The following is a 26,827-nucleotide window of genomic DNA, read 5'->3' as shown; positions in this document are numbered from 1 at the left end:
TACATTTGATTCAGATTGGGCAGAGACTAGAGTGACGACGGCAGTTTAAAACTCATTGCCTCCACCTTTTTAGCTCAGTTGCTGAGGAGAGGGGCTCCAAAGTGGAGGATAGTGGCGGGGGACCCTTCTGAAAGCATCAAAAAACCTGTTGCAAAACTTCAAGCCAAACAGGCAGAAGCCCAGGGAAGTGGGAGTGCCTCAAGCCGCCTCCCCCCTAAGCAGGAAGAGTGAGCTCCTGCCAATGAGGACAGTGGGGACTCAGAGCAGGCAGAGACTGGAGTGATGAAGCCCAACACCCCCAATGTACAAGAGGATCCCCGAGGGAGCAAGAGCAACCAGGAGCCTGGTGAACAGGGCCTGGCACGTCAGAACACTTTGTGTCAGTTCAAGCGGACAGGGCACAGTCCCTCTCCTGGGTCTAGAGCTCATCTGAACTAGGTATCATCCTCCACAAGTAGACTGAACTATGGTCTCTACCCGGGGCAAAACCATCACCAGAAAAACATGACCCAGATGGAGCTGCCACGCAAACATGCAGAGGTCCAGGCCCCGGGCTGCAGGGAGTGCCTCAGCCTGTCAGTCCTGCCGGAGGGCAGTAGGGACAGCACCTGTGTGCTGTGATCAGCTGGGTGACCTGCTCAGCCTGGTGGCAGAACTCAAAGAAGAGGTCGAGAGATTAAGAAGTATTAGGGAGTGCGCAAGGAACATTGATTGGTGGAGTAACACCTTAGCACCCCTGAAGAAAAAGGAGTAAATGGAGGCTCCAAAAGAGGCAGGAGATCCCTCACCCTCTTGCTACTAGGCAGGAAGGGAGGGGACGGGACCTAAGAGATGGGGGAGACTGGAAACAGGTCCCTGCTCAAGGAGGCTGGAAAATCCCCTCCTGATCTCCCTCACTTTCCATGGTTCCCCTTCACGACAGATACAGTGCCCTGGAACTTTTGAATGAAGTACAGAAGGATGAAGAAAATGAGCCAAACAAGGAGGAAGATCAAGGTTCACCATGGCTGGGTCACTCTAGACCAGGTATTAAAAACACTTTTAGAAAGAACTCCAGTAGGGTCATTGTAATGGGTGACTCCATTCTGAGGGGTGTCGAAGGCCCCATATGCAGACCAGACCCACTTGATAGGGAAGTCTGCTGCCTTCCCAGGTCCTGGGTAAAGGATCTCATGATAAAACTCCCCACTCTAGTGAGATCTAAGGACTACTACCCTCCCTTGGTTATTCAGGCAGGTAGTGATGATATTAACAAGAGAAGTCCTAATGAATGAAGAGAGATGTCAGGGCCTTGGGGAAACTGGTTAAGGGCGTGGGGGCACAACTAGTGTTCTCCTCCATCCCTTCAGTTGCAGAGATGGATGAAGAAGATTAGAGGAGAACTCAACAGATGAACTTGTGTCTCCAAGACTGGTGTTACTGGCAGGGCTTTGGATATTTCAATCATGGGTTAATATACAGGATGCCAGAACTTTTGGCATCAGATGGGATGCACCTGTCCCAGAGGGGGAAAAGGATCTTGGGGCCAGACTTAGCTGGGCTCCTTGAGAGTGCTTTAAACTAGATTTGAAGGGGGAGGGGGACAAAAGTGGAACTCCCAGACATGAGCACCAGGATAGACTACCAGAGTTTGTGGGCTGGTGTGCCAGTGATGATGCTCACCCTGCCATCTCAGTGGAATCAAGGGATGGAGACATGAAGCACAACAAAGATGCAATGGATATGGATGGATCAGTAACCATGGTAACACCTGTGAAAGGTTAGGCCAGACATAGGACCTATAAAATGCAAAAAGGTGCTGGGGATGTCAGCCCATCTGAAGTGCATTTATACCAATGCACACAGCATGGGTAACAAACAGTTACCCATGTTTGAAACAATCATGAAACAGGAAAATTATGATGTACTTTCTATCATGATAAAATGGTGGGATGTCTCCCATGACTCGAGTGTGCCAGTTGATGGCTACAAGCTCTTTAGAAGGGATAGACAAGGAAGGAGAGGCGATGGGATGGTGATGTGTGTTAGGGGTTATGATTTCTTTGAGCACAAGTACAGTGAAGACAGGGTGGAGTGTCTTTGTGTTAGAATCAGAGGGAAGGCCAACCGGGCAGATGTCATAGTGGGAATCTACTATATGCCACCCAACTAGGACAGAGAGGTGGATGAAAGATTCTATAGGCACTTAGGAGAAATATCACGATCACTTGCCCTTGTTCTTGTGGGAGACTAACTTCCCAGACTTCTGCTGGAAATACAAAACAGCAGAGCGGGACCAGTCCCAGAGATTCCTGGAATGTGTGGGAGATAACTTCCTGACACTGCTGGTGAGTGAACTGACCAGAGAAGGTGCCCTGCTGGATCTCCTCTTTGTGAACAGAGAAGGACTGGTGGATGATGTGGTGGTTGGAGGCTGACTAGGGCACAGTGATCATGAAACAATAGAGTTCTCTACTCTTAGAGAGGCCAGGAGAGGGGGCAGCAGAATTGACATCCTGAACTTCCAAAGGGCTGACTTTGACTTGTTTAGGCACCTGCTTGACAGGATCCCTTGGGAGACAGTCCTAAAGGGTATAGGGGTCCAGGAAGGATGGATACTCTTTAAGAAGGAATCCTTAATGGCACAGGAGCAGGGTGTCCCCAGGTTCTGTATGAGAAGCCAGCAACAGAGAAGACCAACCTGACTGAACAGAGAGCTTTGGCTGGAACTCAGATAGGAAAGGAGAGTTTATGGCCTTTGGAAGAAGGAGTTAGCTACTCAAAATGATCACAAATATGCTGTGAGGCTATGCATGGCGGAAATCAGGATGTCTAAAGCCCAGCTAGAAATTGATCTGGCTTCAGCATTCAAAGATAGTAAGAAATGCTTTTATAAGTGTGTCAACAGTAAAAGACTAGAGAGAGCCTCCATCCCCCACTAGATACAGAAGGAAACATGGCAATGAGTGATGAGGAGAAGGCTGAGGTGCTTAATGCATTCTTAGCCTCAGTCTTTAATAACAAGACTAGTTGTACTGAGGGAATCCAGCCTCCTCAGCCAGAAGACAGAGACTGGGAGAACGACCCCCCCGCAATCCAGGAGGAGACAGTGACTTACTTGCATCACACAGACACACACAAGTCTATGGAAGCAGATGGGATACACCCAAGGCTGCTGAAGGAGCTGACTGGGGTGTTTGCCAAGCCACTTTCCATCATTTACCAGCAGTTCTCACGGACTGGGGAGATCCCAACACATGGGAAATCGGCCAGTATGATGCCCATTTATAAGAAGTGTCAGAAGGATGATATGGGAAATTACAGGCCTGTCAGCTTAAGTTCGGTGCCCAGGAAGCTGATGGAGCAGCTCATCCTGAGTACCATCACACAACACATGTGGGACAACCAGAGGATCAGGCCCAGTCAGCATGGGTTTATGAGAGGCAGGTCCTGCCTGACAAACCTGATCTCTTTCTACGACAGGGTGACCTGCTTATTGGATGAGGGAAAGGCTCTGGATGTTGTTTACCTTGACTTTAGCAAGGCTTTTGACACCATTTTCACAGCATTCTCCTGGCTAAACTGGCTACTTGTGGCTTGGATGTGCACATGCATTGCTGGGTAAAAAAGCTGTCTGGATGGCCGGGTCCAAAGAGTTGTGGTTATTGAAGTCAAATCCAGTTGGCAGCCGGTCACGAGTGGTGTCCCCCAGGGCTGGGTTTTAGGGCCACTCCTGTTTAACATCTTTATTGATGATCTAGACGAGGGGATCGAGTGCACCCTCAGTCAGTTTGCAGATGACACCCAGTTGGGTGGGAATGTTGATCTGCTCGAGGGCAGGGAGGCTCTGCAGAGAGACCTGGACAGGCTGGAGCCATGGGCTGAGCCCAACTAGAGGAGTTTCACTGAGGTCAAATGCCGGGGGCTGCCCTTGGGCCACAACAACCCCCAGCAGCACTACAGGCTTGGGGAGGAGTGGCTGGAGAGCTGCCAGTCACAGAGGGACCTGGGGGGGTTGATTGACAGCCGGCTGAACAGGAGCCAGCAGTGTGCCCAGGGGGCCAAGAAGGCCAATGGCATCCTGGCTTGTGTCAGCAATAGCGTGGCCAGCAGGGACAGGGAAGGGATCTGAGCCCTGTACTCGGCACTGGTGAGGCCGCCCCTCGATTCCTGTGTTCAGTTTTGGGCCCCTCACTACAAAAAGGACATTGAATGACTCGAGCGTGTCCAGAGAAGGGCAACGGAGCTGGTGCAGGGTCTGGAGCACAGGTGGTACGGGGAGCGGCTGAGGGAACTGGGGGGGTTTAGTCTGGAGAAGAGGAGGCTGAGGGGAGACCTCATCGCCCTCTACAGCTGCCTGAAAGGAGGTTGCAGAGAGCTGGGGATGAGTCTCTTTAACCAAGTAACAAGCGATAAGAGGCAATGTCCTCAAATTGCACCAGGGAAGATTTAGACTGGATATTAGAAAGCATTTCTTTCTTGAATGTTTTGTTAGGCAATGGAATGGGCTGCCCAGGGCAGTGATGGAGTCCCCATCCCTGGAGGTGTTTAAGAGCTGGGTTGAGATAGTCTTTAGGGATCTGGTGTAGTTGGGAACTGTCAGTGTTAGGCTAATGGTTGGACTGGATGATCTCCAAGGTCTTTTCCAATCTAGATGATTCTGGGATTCTGTGATTTGTTGTTGTTACATCTACATATGATACATGGCTTTTAGAGTTGCAGGAATATAAGATACTGTGGATCTTTTGCAGAGGAGAATTTGTGGGAAGTGTATAATCATTCTTCTGGATAAGCAAGAATGACAGAAAATGTAAGAAAACGGTGAGCCTTGTCATTTAGTTTGCACCCTATCTGGAAAGCCATTGGATAATGAGGCCAAGATTTAATTTCAGTCTCGTATTTGAAGGGAAGTAGGAGAGATGGATAAAGGCTTAGCTTTATAGAGTAAGACGACTGAAAAGTCTGTGAATTCTACAGTCTGTGAATTCTACAGTTCTCTGTGAATTCTACAGTCAATGTGAGCCCAGGTTAAGCCATGTTTTTCAGGATTCTTGAAAGATATTTTCTTAACATTTCCTTGTTCTTAAACTAAAAATGGGGTTATGGAGGAAAGTACTGTGAAATGTATTCTTATTTTAAGAAAATTGAGTAATTTTTTTGTGATTTATCTTTTTTTTTTTTGAACCCTTAGCTATAGAAGTACTTAAAAGTCAGGATAAATAAAAGCTGAACTTCTCAATGTGATTACATTTTATGTAAGGCTGTTGAAAAAAACACCATATTTAATGAGACTCCTGAGAAAACAAATATACAGAAATAAAATACAGGGAAAGAGAGTGTATATATAGTATATATGCACATATATACTGATACTTATATATATTCACACACATCAATATAAGTACATTCTTTCTGTCAATAAGTTTTATAATATCTTATGGAAATGTTATTTAGGAAAAAATATGTTAAAGAGTAATAATATGTGTAATTTGCCTTGGGCATTTTGATTCATGCTCTCAGATTTTCTGGAAACAACTGAAGAGTGAAGATTTCCTGTGAGTAGGAAAATAGGAAATATTGTATGAACTTCTTATATCTTGTGTTCTTGATGGCAAAAAGGTTTTAATACTTTAAGTCCCTCCTGTACTACCACATGAGAAAACTAGCTTTCCTTTTTTGACAATAAGTCACAGACTTACTTAATTTAACTTTATACTTATAACAGTTAAGTTCTAAGTAAGCTAGTCCATTAAGCCACTTCTGTATTTAATGGATAAATGCATATATCTTTATGATATGAGTCATTTTACCCTCAAAAAGTATCTAAAATACATGGGATTAACCATCCCCTGAAGGTGCCTATTTATCTCTATCATCTAATGTCCAGGAGGTTTGCATATCTCCAGATGAATTGTCTATGGGGAGACTGAATGACTTTCCATTGGGGAAAAATTAATCCCATACACATAAATAGGTTATTTTAATGTGAGGGAGAAAAACTTTGTTCTGGAAATCTAATTTTCTGCTCTATTTCATGTCTAATATAATTCCAACTTCAGAATCTCAAAGACTAGCTTCTACTGGCCATTAATTAGTGATAGGATTTTTAAAAAACCTTTTTTTTTTTTTTTTTTTCTGACAAAATGTGGTAATTTAATATCAGACTGCCAAGATAATGTATGTAACTTCAATATGTAGCCTCAGAATGCTATGGGGTAGTTTTATAAACACATATCTTTACATTGCAACTTCATACCACTGTTAAATAACAACAGTTAATTAAATGCATATGTTTAGTTAAGATTTGTATTTTACATCCGAATATGTTGTATTGCTAAGAGAAGCAGTTTCTGTGTTTGTATATACTGTTTTAACATAATCTGCAATACATATGTGTATTTTTTAATTCTACTGTTCAAGTATATCTAAAATTCTAGAATTCTGGAACGATTTTTATTTGTGTTCATGTAGACCAGCATTATGGTTCTTGAATGTCCATTAAAACTTGATATGATTTTATTTTTTTAATTTGTTAACTAGGGAATGGAACATGCACTTTAAATATAGTTAGTATGTCTAGTACTTGGTATTACTTATGAAGAGGGAAAGGAAGCATCTATCATGACAATAATTATTGCATTTTGTCTGTGGTTAGCATGCAATTCAATATATGCTGAATTGAAATTTGTGGAGTATCTATGGTATATTTTAAACCATTTACTAATAGAACAGTTATTTTACCCATCCCCCAACAATCTATAATATTGAGACACAGCATTAGAGTATTATGTCTTACTGTCTTCATTTCAGATTTTAAATATTCTCCTCATAAAGAAAGGGGCATGTGAGATGGAATGAGACAAAATCTACCTTAGCATATATTTTTAAATTCTTCTCTGGAGAAGACACATTCTGTCACACAGCTTATATTAATGTGATTAGAATATTTTTTGAAGAAAACTAAATTGTACAGCTACTGCTAGGATACAGTTTGTGGTTTTGCTTAGAGATGTCCTGGCAATCTGGGAAATTGATTGAAACATTCCCTTGAGTTTGGTGCTTGACCAAGACTCAGTGAAACTCAGTTGTAATTCACAGGAATTCCATTATTTTGGGTTACTACCACAAAATTTTCTTGGACATTTCTGATTTTGTTGTTGCAGTACACATGCATGCATTAAAAGGTTCAAAATTAATTTGGAGTGCAGTAAATGCAATGAATATAGCCTGAATTTCTGCCTCATTCTGTATATATCACATTTTTCTCTTAAGAGCTCTCTTTTCATATCAGATCAACACTGTCTCCTATGTGAAACTGTGATAAAAACATTAAACCATTTAAGAGTTTATCAATCCCAAAGCTAAATTTGCATGTTTTAGCTCAAAATATATGTAGCCTAACACTGATTCCAAATTTTATTGTGTGATTTTTGCCAATTTATTGTCACACAGTCTAGGAGAATAAGTAGGATACTCAAATATATTGCTCATATAATTATTAACTTAAGAATTTTTGAAATACAGAATAGAATTATTGGATTATCTAGTTTTATCCTATGCATAAAACACAATCCCACCCTGTAATATCTGTATCAGTGCTACTGTGTGTTTATACGGATCTGGAAGCTACAGAAAGTGGGAAGGGATGGAGCTATGAGAAGGAGTTATATACTTGAGAAAGATGAATAGTTCTTCAGTCTCTTTAAAGGGAAGCACATTCCAGAGGTCTCTAAAATCCAAGGGATTTCTGTTGTTGCTCCTGTTTGTATGTCCAGCTGACAGCAAGGCTAAGCATGTATTCCAAAGATACCAATATATATGTGCACATATACAGCTGGTCACACAGACTAAGGTGGACAGAGACAAGTGTCTTTATTGGCACACACAGAAACACTAACAGCACTCAGACATGTCCACCACCGGGAGCCAAATCCTCTTTCTCCAACTGGGCTGATGGAAACAGGAGTTTGCCAGGAGTGACAGAGACTCACACACATTGTGCTCTCACAACCTTCCAGGTTCTGGCCCAGGACATGTTTATCAGGCAGTCCATAATAATGTGCACTAATGGTCACACTCTGGACCCAGGACACACACAGAATAGTCAGGAACAGAGTTTAAAAATACTAGAGGATAGGCTGTTGTGGTTAGGTGTAGAAGGTTAACTCTTTCCATTTTCCCACACTTTTTTCTTCCTTATCCACCATGATCCCTTACTTGCCTTTGGCCCTAATCATCCCACAAAAACTTTTGCAGTCTCCAAATACCATTTTAAAAATATCATATTAAGTTTTACATAATCTCACAAATTCCCTCAAATATTCCACAACAAATTTCTAATTTCCATGAGATAATCTTTCCCCCATTCCAATCAGTTACTAAGTTGTGGATGAACTGCTACCATATTACTGGGATATATTCAATGGTCCATCGGTCAGAAACTTGAGAGTTCTGGTCTTTGTTAGTGTCTCCACTAAATTTTGCTCATTAAAACTTGTGTATATGTGTATAAAATTTATTACTTCCCACATTTCTTGTCTTTTCTTTCTATACTAAAAGGTCCTTGACTAGGTATCCTCATAAACCAAGTGTCTTTACATTCCAGATACACTTACAAGCTGTATTGACTGCATTGCATTACCATAAATGTCTAACGCCATTTGAGACTACCTCGGGCATCCAATGTGTTGCAAAAAAAAAAAAAAAAAAAAAAAAAAAAAAAAAAAAAAAAAAAAAATCCCGAAACCATACAGGAGAATTGTACAAATTGCTTCTAAAGCTGCATGTGAAGTTTAGGAAACATAACCTCCAACACCTAAAGGGTCATGAGGTTCCTATGTTTAGACAGCTGAGTCAAGCACTGTTTAGCTTCAGTCTTGGATTTTGTTAGTCTGTGAAGTTCTTGCGGGGAGGAGTAGGAAGGGGAAGTATTTGTTTGCTTTTTGATTTAATTATGTCTACTACTAAAAATCTGTTGTCCATGAGAGAACCTGAAGATTGTTAATCTTCATGTACTAAATCTTCAGTTGCATTAATGGATCTTCCTAAACATTACATCATCAGATATATTTTACAGAGCTGGAATCATTGGTTTAGAAATTCTATGTTAAAACTGAAAATGCTGTTGCACTAGAGGTCTCAGTAATCAGTTAAGCTAGCTAATATCTTCTCCTGTTTCTTTTCCTTGGCTTTTTCTGTGCATTTTACCCAAAGATCGTCGTATAACAGAAATGCAGAAAAAGTAATTTAATTGTCTGTCTTGACCTTTAAGTCTTTTTATTACTATTGTGTTCCAGGATATATATTCCTTTCTAGATGTGTGATTTATATATGATGGTTTGCAAATAAAACATATTGTTGACATATACTGTATCTTATTAGGAGACCTCCTTTTTGGGGGAGGAGGTGCTGCTGTTACTGTATGTACTATTAGAATATAATGTCATATTTTTTATAACCTTTCCTTTCACTGCTGCTATACAAGGATGCTGGTGACTGTAAGAAATAAGGTTTACCTTTCCCATTTTGCCATAAACAGATCGTAATTTTGAACATATGTAGTATATCATTGGATTCTACATAAAAATGTAAGGATATATCTTTGAATTCTATAAATCAAGCATCTATAATTCATACCTAAAGGAAAAACTGAAAAATTGTGATGAAACAAAAATATCTCCTATGAAGATATTTTAATATTAACATCAGGAAATATACTTATTTTTATAAAAAAAAAAATCAGATTAACTTCATTTTCTGAACCACGATTCATAATGAAATGCAGGAATTTAATCCTTGGTTTAATTACATTGATGTTAACAGTTTGATATGTAATTCTACTTTTTCTAATAGGAGTGCAGTTCACCTTCTACACCTTTCATTTGGAGGATCATCATGACTACTTACTAATAACAGAGAATGGCAGTTTCACACAGCCATTAGCACGTCTGACTGGCTCAGAGCTTCCTTCACCAATCAATGCTGGTCTCTATGGAAATTTCAGGGCTCAGTTGCGCTTTATTTCAGATTTTTCAATATCATATGAAGGATTTAATATTTCTTTCTCTGGTAAGTAAATATCTGGCTCCTGAAACTTATGCTGTGCCATTGTTTTCATTTGTTTTACGCACCTGGGACATTCATGGCTCTTACAAGAGTGATAAAGCATGTTGTTTTATGCCTCTTAAAACCATTGAGAATGTATTTATTAGACTCACTTCTTAATGCAGCATAATTGCCGCCTTAACATTTACACATTCATTTTGTTTTTAAATCTGAAATCTGTATTGATATGTGGAAATATACAAAAATTACTAGACTGCAAGTTTACAAATATGACTCATAGAAAATGTGTTGCTCTCACTCGTACAAGCTGAATTGCTCTCTTGTTCTCAGAGTATAATCTTGAACCTTGTGAAGATCCCGGGATCCCACAATTTGGTAACAGAATAGGATTTAATTTTGGAGTAGGAGATATTCTGACATTCTCCTGTTCATCTGGATATCGTTTAGAAGGAGCTTCAGAGATTATTTGTCTTGGTGGTGGCCGACGAGTATGGAGTGCACCTCTGCCAAGGTGTGTGGGTACGTGGTCAGCTGCTTTCATTTGCTTGTATGTGTAGTCATTGTCCATGAATTTGCAGATTTATAGCATGGAAAAGCATGGTAATATACCTCTTACTTTTTAATGTAATCTTATATTCTCCAAATCTCCTTAGTCAAATTTATTTAATCTTTCCTTAATATATTTAGTATTAGAATTATCAATGGACTTCATATTCTGTACTTGAAAGCATTTTAAATTGAGGGCACAATGCTTACTTACTCTTCTCATTTTGATTCATAGGTTAGGGAAACTGAGTATAAATTTAAATCCGCATTAACCAGTTCAGACACCTAATAACTGACTCTTTGTCAGTGCAATCTTCCAAGTGATACCTGTATTACAAAATTTTGTGAATATAGAGCACTTAGAACAGAGTTATTTCATAAAACTAGGTCTATGTATAGCAGTGCAGTCAACAAGGGCTTCCTGTGTAATTTAGAGAACCATCTCCTCAGAATATCCTCAGAACAGTTGTTCTGGTTTTGAAATGGTAGCTAAGATAACTGGGAGGAAATACTTTCTGATTCTGTTGGTTGCAGTCTCTTTAGAAGTAGCTTACATATGTAGCTTTGACTAATGGCTAATGTTGTCTGAGCTGAATTCTTCATAAATGTCTTGATTTTAATTTCTGTTGAGAACTGTTAAAATAACAAAAAAATCTCTAAGAAGTAGGATAATTACTTAAGTGTCTGTATTTTTGTCATTAAGAGTATATGCTACATGGAAAGGTTTATATATGAAAATATCTGTGTGCATTTGAAATATTTTTCATACTAAATTGTATGATAATAAAAAAAAGTTTCTTTCAGAATCTGATTATATAATAACTATTGATTCATTATGTGCTTGCTCTTATCCAGTGTTAGTTTCTGTATCATAATTTTCACATCCAAATTATTCATATGCTTACATTGGTATAAAAAAATTTCTGAATTGGGCATATGCATAAGCGACATTTATGTATGTATCTACAGAAGAGATAGCTTAGAAGCTGAGTTAGTGTAATGCATGAATGAAAGTTATTTTTGTGCTGAGGCTGATGCATTTTTAAACATAATAATAATAACAACAATAATAATAATAATAGTGAGTGCATGCACAGATGTGAAGACAGGTTAAATCTCAGTAAGAAATTTCTGGAAGTGTTTAGTACACCAAAAATGAATTGGTAAATTATCAATAAAGAAGTACTTGCACAAAAGCATAAATGAAAAAAAAAAAAAAGTTATTTAGTTTTCATGACATAGAAAATAATGTGTACGTTTGTGTGTCTGTGGGGGGAAGAAACAAAGAGAAAAACGGGAACTAATGGAGTAATTTTTCAGTCAAAGTATTTTCTCCTTATCTTTGGAAATGAAAGTGTCCACTAGAATGACTTAATCAGCTGTTTTCCCCCCATAAATGTTAAGATTTTGTCAATTTTTTGCTTAATTTATATGCCATAATAATTAAATTCAAACAACTGGAGAGTAGAAATTCCTGTTGGCCACATTTATCGGATTCAGAAATTTACATATCGTTACTGTTGTTTTGCATTTTCTGCTGAGGTGATTAATGAGATTTAATGCTTTAATGTCATACACACTTTCACATACACACAACCTCAACTGGGAACCAGTGTTCATAGTATTTGTGTTCAGCTTGTCAAGAATACAATACAAGAAAGACACAGATAAACTGTAACAAGTTAGGTGGTGGGTCACCAAGGTGGTTGAAGGCTGGAGCACAGTAGCAAAAGGTGAGAAAAACATGTCTTTTCAGCCTGAAGAAGGGTGGCCTCTTACAACAAAGTTACAGCATCGGTGGATAAGGGAAGAGCAACTGATGTTACCTACCTGGACTTGTGTAAAGCATGTGACACTGTACCACATGACATCCTTGTATCTAAATTGGAGAGACATGGATTTGGCAGGTGGACCACTTGGTGGAGAAGGAATTGGCTGGAGGGTCACAGTCAAAGAGCTGTGGTCAATGGCCTGATGTCAGAGTGGAGACAGTAACGAGTGGTGTTCCTCACAGGTCATTATTGGGACTTAACATCTTTGTTGGTAACATGGACAGTGGGACTGAGTGCACCCTCAGCATGTTTTCTGATGACACCAAATGTGTGGTGCAGTCAACACGCTGGAGGGAAGGGATGTGCCATCCAGAGGGACCTGGGCAGGCTGGAGAGGTGGGGCTGTGCAAACCTCATGGAGTTCAACCAGGCCAAGTGCAAGGTCCTGCACATGGGTCGAGGCAACCCCAAACATAGCTACAAGCTGAGTGATGAGTGTGTTGAGAGCAGCCCTGCAGAGAAGGACTTGGGGGTATTGCTGGATGAAATGCTGACTGTGAGTCAAAAATGTGCAGTCACAGCCCAGAAAACCAACTGTATACTGGGCTGCATCAAGAGAAATTTGACCATCAAGGAGGTGATTCTGCTCCTCTGCTCTGCTCTCATGAAACCCCACTGCGGATACTGTGTTAATCTCTGGGGCCTCCAACATAAGAAGAATGTGGATCTGTTCAAGCGGGTAGACAGGAGGGACACAAATATAATCAGGGGACTGAAGCACCTCCCTTGTGAGGACAGGCTGGGAGAGTTAGGGCTGTTGAGCCTGGAGAAGAGAAGAGCCTCTCTCTCTGGGGAGACCTTATAGCAGCCTTCCAGTACTTAAAAGTGGTCTACAGGAAAGATGGAGAGGGACTCTTTATCAGGGAGTGTAGTGATAGGATCAGGGGAGACAGTATTAAACTCAAAGGTAGATTTAGATTAGATATAAGGAAGAAATTATTTCCTGTGAGGGTGGTGAGGCACTGGAACAGGTTGCCCAGAGAAGTTGTGGATACACCATCTCTGGAAGTGATCAAGAACAGGTTGGATGGGGTCTTGAGCAACTGGATCTAGTGGAAGGTGTATCTGACCATGGCATGGAAGTAGGAACTAAGTGATCTTTAAGGTTCCTTCCAACCCAAATCATTCTATGATTCTGTTTCTATAACCTAACAATAGTTCTCAGTAGCTGTGAGGAGATCATTAAGAGGATGGAGCAAGGTTCTTCATGGTAGTTTATGACAGAAAAATGAAAGGAAAAAGCATAAATTGAAATAAGAGAGTTTCAGACTGGAAAGAACTGAAACATTTTCACAAAGAAAATGTTGAATAGTCGAACATACTGGTAAACGAAGTTGTGTAGTCTCCATCCTTGTTGTTTTTGACATCCAGCTGGTTAAACCCTGAGCCCAAGGTTGCATCAGGGTTGATCTTGCTTTGAGTAAGGGTCTGGATTACAGACCTCTTAAGGTCCCTTCCGACTTGAATTTGCCTGTGTTCTTGATCCTATATCCTCTTGATAGACATATATAGATCTCTCTATCAAGAGTCCTGTATAGTTGAGTCCTGTGGTCATGATATTTCTTCTGTGGTCTGATATTCTTCTGTCTTAGTAAATGTTCATAATGAATACCTGCCCATTGTTACATATCTTAGCTCTCTCATTTGTGTCTTGGTCCTTTGAGTTCATTCTGTGGTCTTTTCATATGTGAACCATTTTGTTTTCTTCAAAACAAAGCCTTGCAGTTATAATGATAGTTCACTACAGAATATCCTTCCAGTAGGCAATATGGGTAAGGCTGCACTAGGTCCTGTTTGCCAGTGGAGACCTCCTGACAGCATTTTTGTTGACACGCATAATCAAAGTCTGTTTTTTTACATTCAGTCACTGTCATGCCAAACTTCATGTCATATTACCCACTTATGTGACAAAAAAAGTCACTATTATTCTGGATGGAGCACTGCTCTTAAATAATTACGGTTTTGGACCACAGGGGCACCACATAGAACCTAAAGAACACCTAAACCCATGTAATATTTGTATAGACATTCACGGACTTCTGTAGACAGACATAGCTCTGAGCGATATAAATGGACATGATACTTAACCCTTTAGCCTGCAAGCCAGTGATGTCTTCCAGGGGTGGATGCATTTAACAGTGTAGACACAGGTGATGTGACCAATATGTTCATTAGCATGATGATCAGTAACAAGACTAAGTACCGAGGTTGGGACCAGTAAGAATGAATTTTTCTGGTGGTGTTCATATGCCATGCATTGGCTGCAAATCGACTTTGCAGTATGTTGGACTACAATAATCCTGAACCTAAGTAAATTCAAAATTTGAAAAATCAAATGAATCATAAATACCTTGTGAAAATTCCTTAAACAGGAAGAGAGTGTATTTAATAGATTAACAGTGTTTTTCCCAGTGCTTAAAATTCAGTGTGATTTATCAGACCCCTTAGGTTGCTTGAAATTTGCCATACATTTAAATAAAATAACCCTCATTTTGGTAATACTTTTATAGGTTTATGTATTCCTTCTCTATTTTGGTTATATCTTATTTTCTTGAGAATTTGAGAAGATTCATAGCTTATATCTTTCTTTTAGTATTAACAGATTTTACCAGAAGTTTAATGCAAAGGTGACTGACTTAAGTGTGTTGTAACCTTTAATTTACAGACAGAAAATAACCAATAATATGGTAGCTATGACAGTATACCTAGTCTATGAACTAGTCATTTCAGATTTTCAATGAGTCATCACAGGATGATCTTCTACTATCTTTGTTGTATTTTTGGTGCCACATACTAAATATAAAGAAGACCAGCAACAGGAGGCACATCTGCCAAATGTGAGATAGGGCTGCTTGACATGGTGCAGAGATTCTGGGAAATGCATGGCTACATTAGATTTCCAGTAGACTGAGAATATTTAAAAGTTAGTAATTATACACTCTGGAGTATCTTCAAGTACAGACAAAGCCAAACAGACTATATTGTCTATTTTATACCCATTTCATCATGATATGCGTATAATAATGGCCAACTAAATGTCCAGACTAATAACCATACTGTCAACATTTGAAAACTCTCAGTTTGTATTATTACTCTGACCTATTCCCAGTATGGTATTATTTCCTTTGCAAACTGAGAAAATAACAGGTTGTGCTGTTCTGTATATTCATCTGTATATCAGGAAAACATCACATGTACATAGCTGGAACATTTTTTAACTGACCAAAACTCTAGGTAAATTATCATTCTTCTCACATCCCTCTTTTATCCTGGGCAGACATAGCAAAGGGTTAGCCTATCACTTAAAATGGTCATCTTTATGGGTCAGAATTTCATGGCAGCATTCACCCAATGGTCTAGGTCCTGTAAAGAGAGATTAAATTTTAGTTTTTTTTTCATGAAAAGTACAGAGAACTAATGGATAAAGAAGAATTTACATTTTTCAGTGAAACTTAATAAACTTTCACGTGAGATTCTATGAATTTGTTATTAGATTAAAAAAAACCAAACTGTATGAAAAATCTTTGTAGCAAACTGAAGAACATATATGCAAAAAAATCGATCATATTATCATATGTTTCAGATTTTGTATCTTGCTTTAATATGTTCATTATTGATTTGAAAGTGAACTCTGTGATAGCAGTTGATTACAATACTTAGAACCAGAAGAAAACATCAAAGAACCTGAGAGACTTAATACGCTGGATGAATTAACAGATAAACTGTATGATAAAATAAATGTAAGGTTGATAAATACCATGAGGAAAACAAATATTAAAAAGAAAAAAAGACAGCTCATTGCAGTTATACTTAAGAATTCTACATTAATAACATTAACTTAATAAATTTATTTCAGAATCACTGAAAACAAAAATAATATGGAAATTCATATGGAAAACTGCTTGCAGTATCTTGTAGTTTCACCTAAAATGTTTCCAAATCTATCTTCATAAAAATACTGTAGTGCTGGTAGGAGGTCAGAAAAGGGTTAAGAAGAAAGGTAATGAGCTTGTACACATTTTAATATATAGAGAGATATGATGGAAGTGTTATCCTATACAAATTGCAGAAGTAAATTAACTGAAAAGATTAAATTTTCTTTTCCATTAATGCAAGAAAATAACACTTTAAAACAGTAAAGCTGTTATAAATAAGTAATTTTCCCTTCAACATTAATTGAATTGTGGAAATAGGTCTGGTCAATGATATAACAAAATTAAAAAAGCAATTGTAGATGTAGGTGGATAACAGGATTATTCAGATTTCTTGCCAGAACATTTATCAAGAATCCCTTTCTGGATACAAAGAAAGCCAAGTGCTACTCCTGAAACAGCATAGCCAATTATAATAAATGCTAAATCAAATAATTTGCCAGTGAATCAGAAGCTGTCTTTCTTCTTACTCAGAAGTTAGATAAAGAAATTATATGTATATTAATATTATTCAATTTATGAAGATACTATTTTCAAAACTTAGTTCAAAATGAAGACAATAAATTATATTTTGAAATTAAGAATTCATAAATAAAAACTAATGTTTAAATAGCAAGCAAATATTTGTTACTGAAACTGCTGAACTGCTCAAATGATGGCATTATCTGAATTCTGTAGGGCTTAATGCTGTGCTGGAAGAATTTTTATAACAAGTCTTTTCTACCAATGCAGAAGTATTTTTCTTATTTCTGTTTATTTAGCTTGTTCTGGTAAATTACTATCTTCAAAGCTGATAAGCTGTTACAGAATTAGTACTATTATTGTAAATCCTGATGAACGTGATAATTACAAATAACCACATTCACTTGTTACATGATTGGTAGAGGTTCACACAAATATATGTGCATGTTTTGTTTATATATCTGTACAGCATTACCAATATCCTAAAGTTACCTTCATAGCAAATGTCTGTATTCTCAATATAGATGAGAGTCCTCTGTATGAGTCAACCATTTTGGGGGTAGATGTCTATAGTCACTTGTGAATTGTATCACTTGTGTTTCCAGCATATGTATGGAGTTTTAGGTAACTAACAATGTTAACATACTATCAGTTTTGTTTTTATCTGGTTTGGCTTTTGTTGGCTAATATTTTGGTATCTAAATGAATATCCCTCTTTATTGAGCATAGAGACTTGTACTGAACAATACAAGTTCAGTATTTCTCAATTATTCTCAGGATATTCTCAATATCATGAGAATAATTGAGAAATTAATCATTTCATAATTCAATTCGGAAAACTTTTGTATTTATTTAAATATACAATCTCATGATGAGCAAGCAGTAATATCAAATACTTTATCTTGTGAAAGTTAATGATTCTTTAAGCAAATAACTAAAAATAGGGAGGGATAAAAATTTCTTCTTGGGGGAAGAGGTAACTTGAAATCATGTATATTTAATGTGATAAGTCTTTCAGCTTCTCTCTTTAGCCACTTCCACATGTTGAAGACTGATGCCTTGTTTTGTATCAAAACATATATATTGTCAGTCTTTTCAGATTTGTGGTCATTCTTGACTCTTGCTTCTGGAATTTCTCTACTTTTCCACTTACAATTGTTTGAAATTAACTTCCTAAAGCTCAATACATTACTCAAATTTGAGGCCTTACCACTATCAAACAGAAGAGACACAGACAGTACTCACATTTATATATCTTAATCTTATGATATTATGAAGAAGTCATCCATACTGGTGAGCTATCTGAAGTTTTTGATCTACTGTTAGTACATCTTTCTGTGCAGTTTATTACTAATCACAAAACTTTTCATTTATTTTACTGAGTTTTCCTCCTTATTCAGGCAAATTCTGCAATTTTTCAAGAACATTTGGAAAGGCGTGTTATAGGAGAAGATAAAGAATTGAAACAAAAAACAGTAGCAGGAAATTTTGCACTAGACCTTTTTTGAGACTGCTTTATTTAGTGCTGCATATTTTTTATTAATATGAATGGCCTATGAAACGACTGTAAAATAGTCTTAATGTTAGAGGATCCTAATCTACATGATGGGTTGCCCCCAGCTGGTGTATGAGTACCCAACCCAGCCTCTTGCTCACTCCCTACAGTGGGATGAGGAAGAGAATAGGAATGTCAAAAGCAATGACAAAACCAACACAAACCTGTGTTAAAGGACAAGGTTAAAGTCAAGTCAGTTTAATAAGTGATGGGAAAAAAAGAAAAACAAAAAAGTGATGCAGAGGCAGTCACTCACCACTAGCAGACTGATACCCAGTTGATCCCCAAGCAAGGACTACTTTGAAAAAACTCCCCCAATTTTATTGCTGAGAATGACACTCTCTGGCATGAAATACCTCTTTGGTCAGTTCAGGTCAGTTGTCACATCTGTGTCCCCTACCAGCCTCTTACCTACTTACTGTGGGGCAACATTGAAACAGAAGGCTTTGATGCTGGGCAAGTGCTGTTCAGGAGTAGCCAGAACATTGGTGGTGTGTTATCAATACTGTTTTGGTCACAAATCTAAAGCACACGCTATATGGGCTTCTATGAATTAACTCCATCCCAGCGAAATCCAGTACAATCTGTTAAATGGATATATCCAATGAGCAACAACAACAAAAAAAAGGCCAGAATTTTTAAACTGCTTGCTTTCAGCTTCAACATGAACAGTGAAACTTTTTTTCTGTTTTGATTTTGAGTAATAGAGTCTTTGAAAAATACTTTAAGCATGAATACTTGATCACTTTTAGAGGTTATTTTAGAACCAAAATCTAAGCTCTGGATAGTCCTAAGTAATAAACATTTTCAACAATGTATTAGGGGTATGTGTCCAGCTTGTGATACAGAGCACAAGTATCACCTTAAGTTTGTGAATATGCAGTTCAGTTGTTTTCATAGGGTTAACTGTGTTATAGGCAAGAACAAACAGGACTAATTATTGTTGCTTTAAAGAGAAAATAATGAGATAGATAAAATTAAACTTTTCTGGTAATCAATAATGGAATTAAGATGATTAAAGATCTGTGATAATATTGTCATTCCTTAGTTTCATGCTTTCTTTTCATGCATTATTTAAATAATAACCAAATACTGTGTTCATATTCAGCGCACACACACTGCTTTCTCAAAGTCAGGTCTGTTAGTCATGAAATGTATAAAGTCTTCCCTTTTATCCTGGGATTTCTCATGTCTCTTTTTTTCTCTCCCCTGCCCTCTTCCATTTTCTTTTTTCTTTCCCTTTCTTTTTTCTTCCTTCCCTTACAAAGCTGTCCAATAGCCAGATTGCATTACCTTTCATTATAACTGTCATGTCAGAATTTATAGTTGCTTCTATGTAAAGAAAATAATCTAGTCTCTTCACAGCTTTCCACCTGTGTAGGGCCTTTTCCTTTGGCTTTTTCAAGGCCATACAATTTCTTTCCAGTCTGCTAAACTTTAGCTGGAAGACAGTGTTCCCTTGTGCTCATATGCTGCTTCCACTTATATTTCTCCTTGTAACGTTTTCTGTCCATTTTTCTCAGTATATCCTAAAGAGAGTCTGATATTGTCATACAGATTTGCAAGAAACTATACCCCTTACAATTATGAAAAGCAGAAAAACAAACATGAAAAATCAACAGGGAAATCCATTCATTTATGTCATGTCTATTGCATACTCCAAATAATATTGTTTATGGATCTTTGCTGGTAAAGATTTTTGCTGAAGTGAAAAAGCTTTTTCTGTTTACCAATGTAGCTTCTTTGCCAAGGGTGAGTTAAGGAGCTTTTCAGGGAATACCTGAGTGAAAAATAGAAATGTCTGAAAGGTTATATTGTATGAGAGAAAAAATAAATTTAGTGTTGAACTGAAGCACAATTATCTAACCAATGGAGTGAAAGTTCTACCACAGATAGGTCTGCAGTAATTGCAGTCTCTTAATTATCCGCATACCCATTAGCTACCCTCTACACATCTTACTCCATATTGCCATTAGAGTCTTTTTGCATAGCTTTATCCATTTTTGTGAATACACAAAATTGAAGGCAAAGATTGTTTTTAATATTTTGGGTTTGAAAAAGTTTCCTTTTCCTAGTTAATTAAAATTTTTAATTTATGGAATGTTTTGGTAGCATGAATTCTCAGTTTAAGGACTGTGATATTCACTTGTAAATATGTTATTGATTCCTCTCAGAACAAATTAATCCTAATCTTCCTTTTGTTTGAGAGAAGGACAAATTTATTACTTTAAATATTTCTCCTGTCATTTCTGAATATGTTGTATTTCTGTAATTTTCTTCAGGGACAGGATATCCTGAATAAAGCAAAATACAGCTATTGAGGGCTCACCATCTGTTAATATAATGGAATTATATTGTGATAAGCACTTTCATAACAGTTTTTATTTTAATATTTTACAGAAAGTTTTAACTGTTCCTGTTCACTGTGTGGAAATTTTCATTATGATCCAACACTTCTTGAGCTATGTTGTGTTTTGGTTTGGTTTTGTGGTTTTTGTGTTTTGGATTTGCTTGCTTTCTTTGTTTATGAAAATGTTATAGTTAGTTTAAAAGTTAGTTGTGCACGTTGGTTGTTTAAATTCTCCTAATGTATTTGTTAATATAATTTACCTTGTTAATGGTAATACAGAAACTAATTTGTCATGCTATTTCTCCATCCTCCTTTGGTCAAATGCAGTGCAGGATCATATTGTTTAAAGTATATGGGACTCCACCCCTTTCTTGTCAGATGGAGCTATTAATTATGAAGAATAATAGTAATAATGTAAATAATTACATCTAACAATTATTTCTTTCATATTTGGCCATTTTATTAGAAACAGCAGCTTGACGTAAAATTATGTGTAGGTCTTAAATACAGGACCTTCCCAAATCTGACAATAGTGTTTTTCATTATAACATAAACAATGCAGACAGATAACAGCCAAAAAAGTATGGGCAAAGTATATTTAATAAATTTAATACACAGGCAGCCACATGAATCTTTTTACGGTCAGATCAGCTCTGATGTAGATGCATGTACTGCAGATACATAATAAGACAGTGCAGTTATTAATTTGGGAATCTGGTCTTTTTGAACAATATAAAATAAAAGTAGAAAACACTATTCTTAGTGACTGAAGAAAACAATGTTCCTTTCATTTTTTTCAACAGCATAGGGTTCCTTGTGCTTGACTCTGTCAGGATACGAAAAACACCTGGAAAACTTTTGATCACCTCATAACTCAGGTTATCCAGGGAAAGAATGCTTCGCTCACAACTTAATCCTTTCAAGATTGTAATGTTATCTTCTGTTTTGTTGTCTTGTTTTGACAAGAGTCTATTTTCTTGGTTACATCTGCCATCAGTCGAAGACGTAGAATTCAGAAGACTAACCATTTTATAAGAAACAGTTTGTTGAACACTGAATTTAGATATACTTCTGAAATAACTGCTGATTTTCAGTCTAGTACCACTGTTGGTTAAAGATAAAATCCTTTTTAGAACATTTCCACTTCCCTGCCCAGTCAAACTGTTGCAATTTTCTTAGTCTCCTAACCAAAGATAACATCTTTTCAAAATACAGAACTGCTATTTGAGCTTTTATCTTTTGATTCCAAGTGATTGTCTTGAAGAAACAGTGGTTGAATTTCAATCTGTAGCAACATGACACAATTTTTTTATATATATAATTATGATGAGCATTTCATCATCTGAATTGTGAGAAACCTTGCAAAATTGTCCTAATAGTGCAATTAAAAAAAAAAAAAAAAAAAAAAAAAAAAACACACAAAAAACCACAGACAAAAAACCAAAACACCATTCATGGAAGGATTGTTTTGAAATGGTAACACTACCCAAACAGAAGGATTTCATTCTTGGTTACAATAACAATGGCATTTTACACAATTACAGAATTTAAATACACTAATAAACTGTAGTTTAAACTCATCTGTTATATTATGGAGATGTGGAATGAACACACATTTATAACCAAAAGAATAACAGTCCTTTCTTACAAATAGCTCGTTTTATCAGTACTTTCATTATTTTTCTTTGAGATTTTTTTAATTTTCCTTTCTAATACTGATATCATTCTATATTTCTGCTAAAGTCCAAAAACAATTTTTTACTTCAATCTTAGTGTTAGGTCCTTGCACTTTATATAAAGTCTTTGAGGAAACATAGCTGGATGTTGGTATATTTTCCCTATTTATTTTTTTCCTATAAGCCAAGTGTGTAAGGTCGGTTCTAAGTTTCAGCTGAAATAAGTGGATTTTTTTTTTTTTTCTTTGTCAATAAAACAACCTGAATTTCACCTTCATTGAATAGGGAATGTTACTAAAATGAAATATTAAGGCAGTGCAGAAATGTTTGTAATTTCTGCTAACAGTCTAAGTACGTTGTGAAAGGATGGTTACAGACTTCTGTTCCTCTGTGATTTATCCTTTACTTCTGAAAGAGTGTTTTGGCCTTTCTTTTCCCTCTTCTATATTTCCCTCTATACACATTTTCCTCTCGTTTTATGCCAGTTTACCTCTTCAGTCTTTTCTGTTACTCGCTGCAATGCCTGTGAAAATTCTTTTCTAAACACTTTAAATAAATTACATACATTTAATATTTGTATTAAGTTTAAAATAAATAACTCAGTTAACATTTTTTTCCCCTGACACTTTTTTACTCGAGTTAACTGCACATTGAAGTATGTATAGTATTAACATCAAAGAATAGAAGGCAACTATAGGTTACCTGAAGTTCCACATAATTTTCAGCCACATGTCTGTATATATTCAGTATATAACGCGTATATATTCAGTATATAACGCATATATATTTGATTCAGCACTTATTCAGAAGTATACTGCTGTTTTGTGTGTGTGTGTTTGGTGCTGTGTGGATTTTGGTGTTGGGTTTTTTTAAGTAATAATTTACGCTGACAGGGAGCAAGTAGAGAATCCAGGAACTAACTGTTGATTTTGTGAGAATCCCTATGAGAAGTGTACAGCAGAAGCTACTGTTGTAGGCTGCAGTGTGTGCTTATGTGGAACTGTAATGGTATAATTGAATGCTACGGGAGAAATTATTTTATACTCTGGTTTTCAAGACTGATGTTACTAAACTTGCTTTCTTATCTGCTAACACAAGGGTTGAAATTGTACATAGAATCACAGAATGCTTTGGGTTGGAAGGGACCTTTGAAGATCATCTAGTTCACGCCCCTTCCATGGGCAGGAACATCTTTCACTAGGTCAGGTTGCTCAAAATCCCATCCAACCTGACCTTGAACACCTCCAGTGATGGGGCACCCACAATTTGGAGCACAACAGTCTCACTCTAACTTAAGAAAAGTACAATCAGATTGGTAAATCTTATGACATGAATAATTTCCTGGTGTTTTAACAGAAAGCATAGCATGGCTTTCAAATATTAGTTAAATATGTCCTAACATTAGGCTCCCTGCTGTGTTCAGATTTTTGAAAATTCCTTTCAATTACAGTTCTGACAAAAGCAGAGGTTTTGGATCAATTTAATACCATTGTTACCTTGTCCCTGTTGTCTTTCTATCTCTCTGAAATGGGAAAGGATATCCCACAAACTTGAAATTATAATCATTTTACTCCTATTGTTGTAATTCAAACTGACCTATGCATCTTCAGAGTAGCAAATAACCATTATATGAGAATGAAATAAAAGGATAGACATGATCATGTGGACTAAAATGTTTTCCATTTCTGCCCAGATTATGTGTATCCAACTGTTCTAAAACAAAATGATGACACCTGAATTATTTGGGTACTTGTTCTGTGTCACTATTGAATTACACATCGTCTTCAAACATTTCTTCTGCTTTGATCTGTGCCCGATTTGGCTTTCTGCACAATGTTTGTTTTAGCTGCATACAGAAAGAGAAGTTAACATCTTTTTGCCGTTTAATGAACAAATTTCAGATACAAAAATATATATTTCAACATCCTGGATTTTGCTCAAGCAGGTCTAGTGAGGGAACTATAATAAACAATAATAGCTCTTAAACTAGATACCATAGATTGTTTAAACATAATTTCAAAACAGTAAAAGTAGCACATAGTTTTGTACAATAGGATTTCCTAAGTTAAAATAACTGGGGTGCATTCTCATGAGACTGGGTAAAATAAATGTCAAGAATATTGAAATGATCCTGAAAAAAACCCATAAACCCAGAAAATTTAGTGTTACGCTAAATTTAAAATTAATCCAAATCTGTTAAAAGAGAGGAAATGCTCTTGTCCTTAAACTATAATGACCACATAACAAGACTAAATAAATAGGGAAGGGAAGAATTGTCACTGTTAATTTAAAATACCTGTTACCTCAATGCTAAAAGTGTCTTAATTAAAATTATATAGTTCATCCAAGTTATGATACTAAATGAAAGTTAGTGCCTCAAGTTTTTATGTTTTCAAGAGCTTTTTTTGTGATTAAACTTAGATACCGAAGTCCTCAACTACAAGGTTTCTGTTTGGAAATCACAGTATTACTTGGAAACACTTTCATATTTAAATCCATTTTATACCTTTTTTTTTTTTTTTTCCCCATCAGAATTACTATTTTTCTACTTGTTTATTAATGAAATTACTTTTTGTATTGTTTAACTGGTAGATATACTTTTTCTACTGTGATTTATACAATTGACTATGTTGTTTATTAAAGTAAATTAATAATAGAGAAAAATTAACTTTTTTCATTAATCTGTGTGTATCTGCATGTATGTATATTTATACATGTGCATGTATATATACACTTTAAAACTTTTAGATTTTTTTACTTTAATTTAATTTGCAAGTATTTATGATTTTCTCTTAGAGAAGTAAAACCATTTATTTCTTCCAAAAGAAAATTCAAGAAAGATCCTTTAAACATTATAATTATAGAATGTGACTTAATATAACTCTCCATATCATTTTAACATACTTTTATTAAGAAGTATTGCAATTTAGAAGTATTATTGTAGCCTTCAATCACTGTCATGAATGCATATTTAGAACTAGAATTTAGATATCAATAGATGTTAATAATATTGAACTAGGTTGCATTAACATTCCCATTATTATCATTACTAAAAGTGTTTATGTTTTCTATTAAAATATACCTTAACATTTTCTTTTAATTGCAGCTGAATGTGGAGCCTCCACGACAAATAATGAAGGAATCTTATTGTCCCCAAATTATCCTCTTAACTATGAAAACAACCATGAATGTATTTATAGCATTCAGGTACAAGCAGGGAAAGGAATCAATATTTCTGCCAGAACGTTTCATTTAGCCCAAGGAGATGTTCTTAAGGTATGTAATCATGTAATTTATTTGTAATTTCTAAACTTGTAGTTCCTTATATTGTTGAAGTTTATCTGTCCGTGGTAGTGTCAGGTAAGTTTGCAATAAGCTCCTCTTAGAAAATATGTATCGAAACCAGATCCGTTTCTAAAAAGTTAAAAAAAAAATAGGCAACCTAAGGTGTTTCTATAGTCTAAACATATATTTTTCTGACTACATACAATTAAAAAAGTTTGAAACTCTAAACCATATGTTGCCTCAATGTGTATTTGTAGTCTATTCTTAGTGTTAAATATTAATCAATTACATCTTTTGTAAATCCTATTTTCTTCCTTGGTATCTTCATAACTTGAGCTATGATCTAAACATCATAAACATTACACCCAGAAGCTTAATTTAATACATTTTCTGCCCACTGTATTTTGTACATGAGGTTTATGCTTTAAGTGACTTTAATCTTGTGTAGTATATAACATCTCCTGCAATTTCACAGCAATTAAATGTGAAGAGAATTTTTGCATGAAACAAAGAAACAAAAAGGGGAAAAACAGGATAATAAAAGTTTCCAGAGTTTTGCAGAGTGGTTTCACTCTATAAATTCCATAGCATTTACTTTGACTTGTTCATAGATTTTATTATTGTGTTCTCCAAAATATATATTTTCAAATGCATGTATTGCTTAACCAACTACATATTTAAAGTTGCTGATGATCAGAGTGTCTTTTAGTACTGTCCTGGGTAAACACGACAAACACATACCATCTAAATACCATCAAATATCTGTAAAAAAATGATTTAACAATTGTCTAAGTTTTCAGACCACTTAATTAAACTTGGCTCTCAGAAATCAAAGGAACAAGAGGTACCATCCCAATTATGTTTGATTAAAAAAGTTTTTCCACCATATTCTGCCATCTCATTTTTATCTCATCTAACTTTAGCCATCTGAGTATTAGGTTAGAATTTCTGTCAGATATAGGCATTTTCAAAAAAAGGTTTAGTTATACTTAAGGCATAAGCAAACCTAAACAACTAATGTAAGATGAAATCAGGCAGCAGGAATAAAATAATTTTAAAAGGTTTTAAATAAAAGTATTATGTTCTCCGTAAAACAGTCAAAACAAAATAAAGCAAGGCTACTAAATACCCATTTTATGTTGGCC

The 26,827-nt window shown here is 36.4% G+C and overlaps 1 protein-coding gene across 1 annotated transcript in view; it reads left to right on the top strand.

Moving 5' to 3' along the window:
• Window positions 1-26,827, top strand: part of CSMD3 (CUB and Sushi multiple domains 3) — a 622,514-nt gene that overhangs the window by 349,744 nt on the left and 245,943 nt on the right. The window contains exons 21-23 of the mRNA XM_026841511.1: window positions 9,832-10,047; window positions 10,375-10,563; window positions 25,504-25,673. Coding sequence (XP_026697312.1) covers window positions 9,832-10,047; window positions 10,375-10,563; window positions 25,504-25,673 — 575 coding nt within the window. The remainder of the gene's footprint in view (window positions 1-9,831; window positions 10,048-10,374; window positions 10,564-25,503; window positions 25,674-26,827) is intronic.

The sequence above is a fragment of the Athene cunicularia genome (genome assembly GCF_003259725.1).
Source record: "Athene cunicularia isolate RWA chromosome 2 unlocalized genomic scaffold, athCun1 chr2_part1, whole genome shotgun sequence".
Taxonomy (NCBI): domain Eukaryota; kingdom Metazoa; phylum Chordata; class Aves; order Strigiformes; family Strigidae; genus Athene; species Athene cunicularia.
This window is presented reverse-complemented; position numbering and strand designations above follow the sequence as displayed.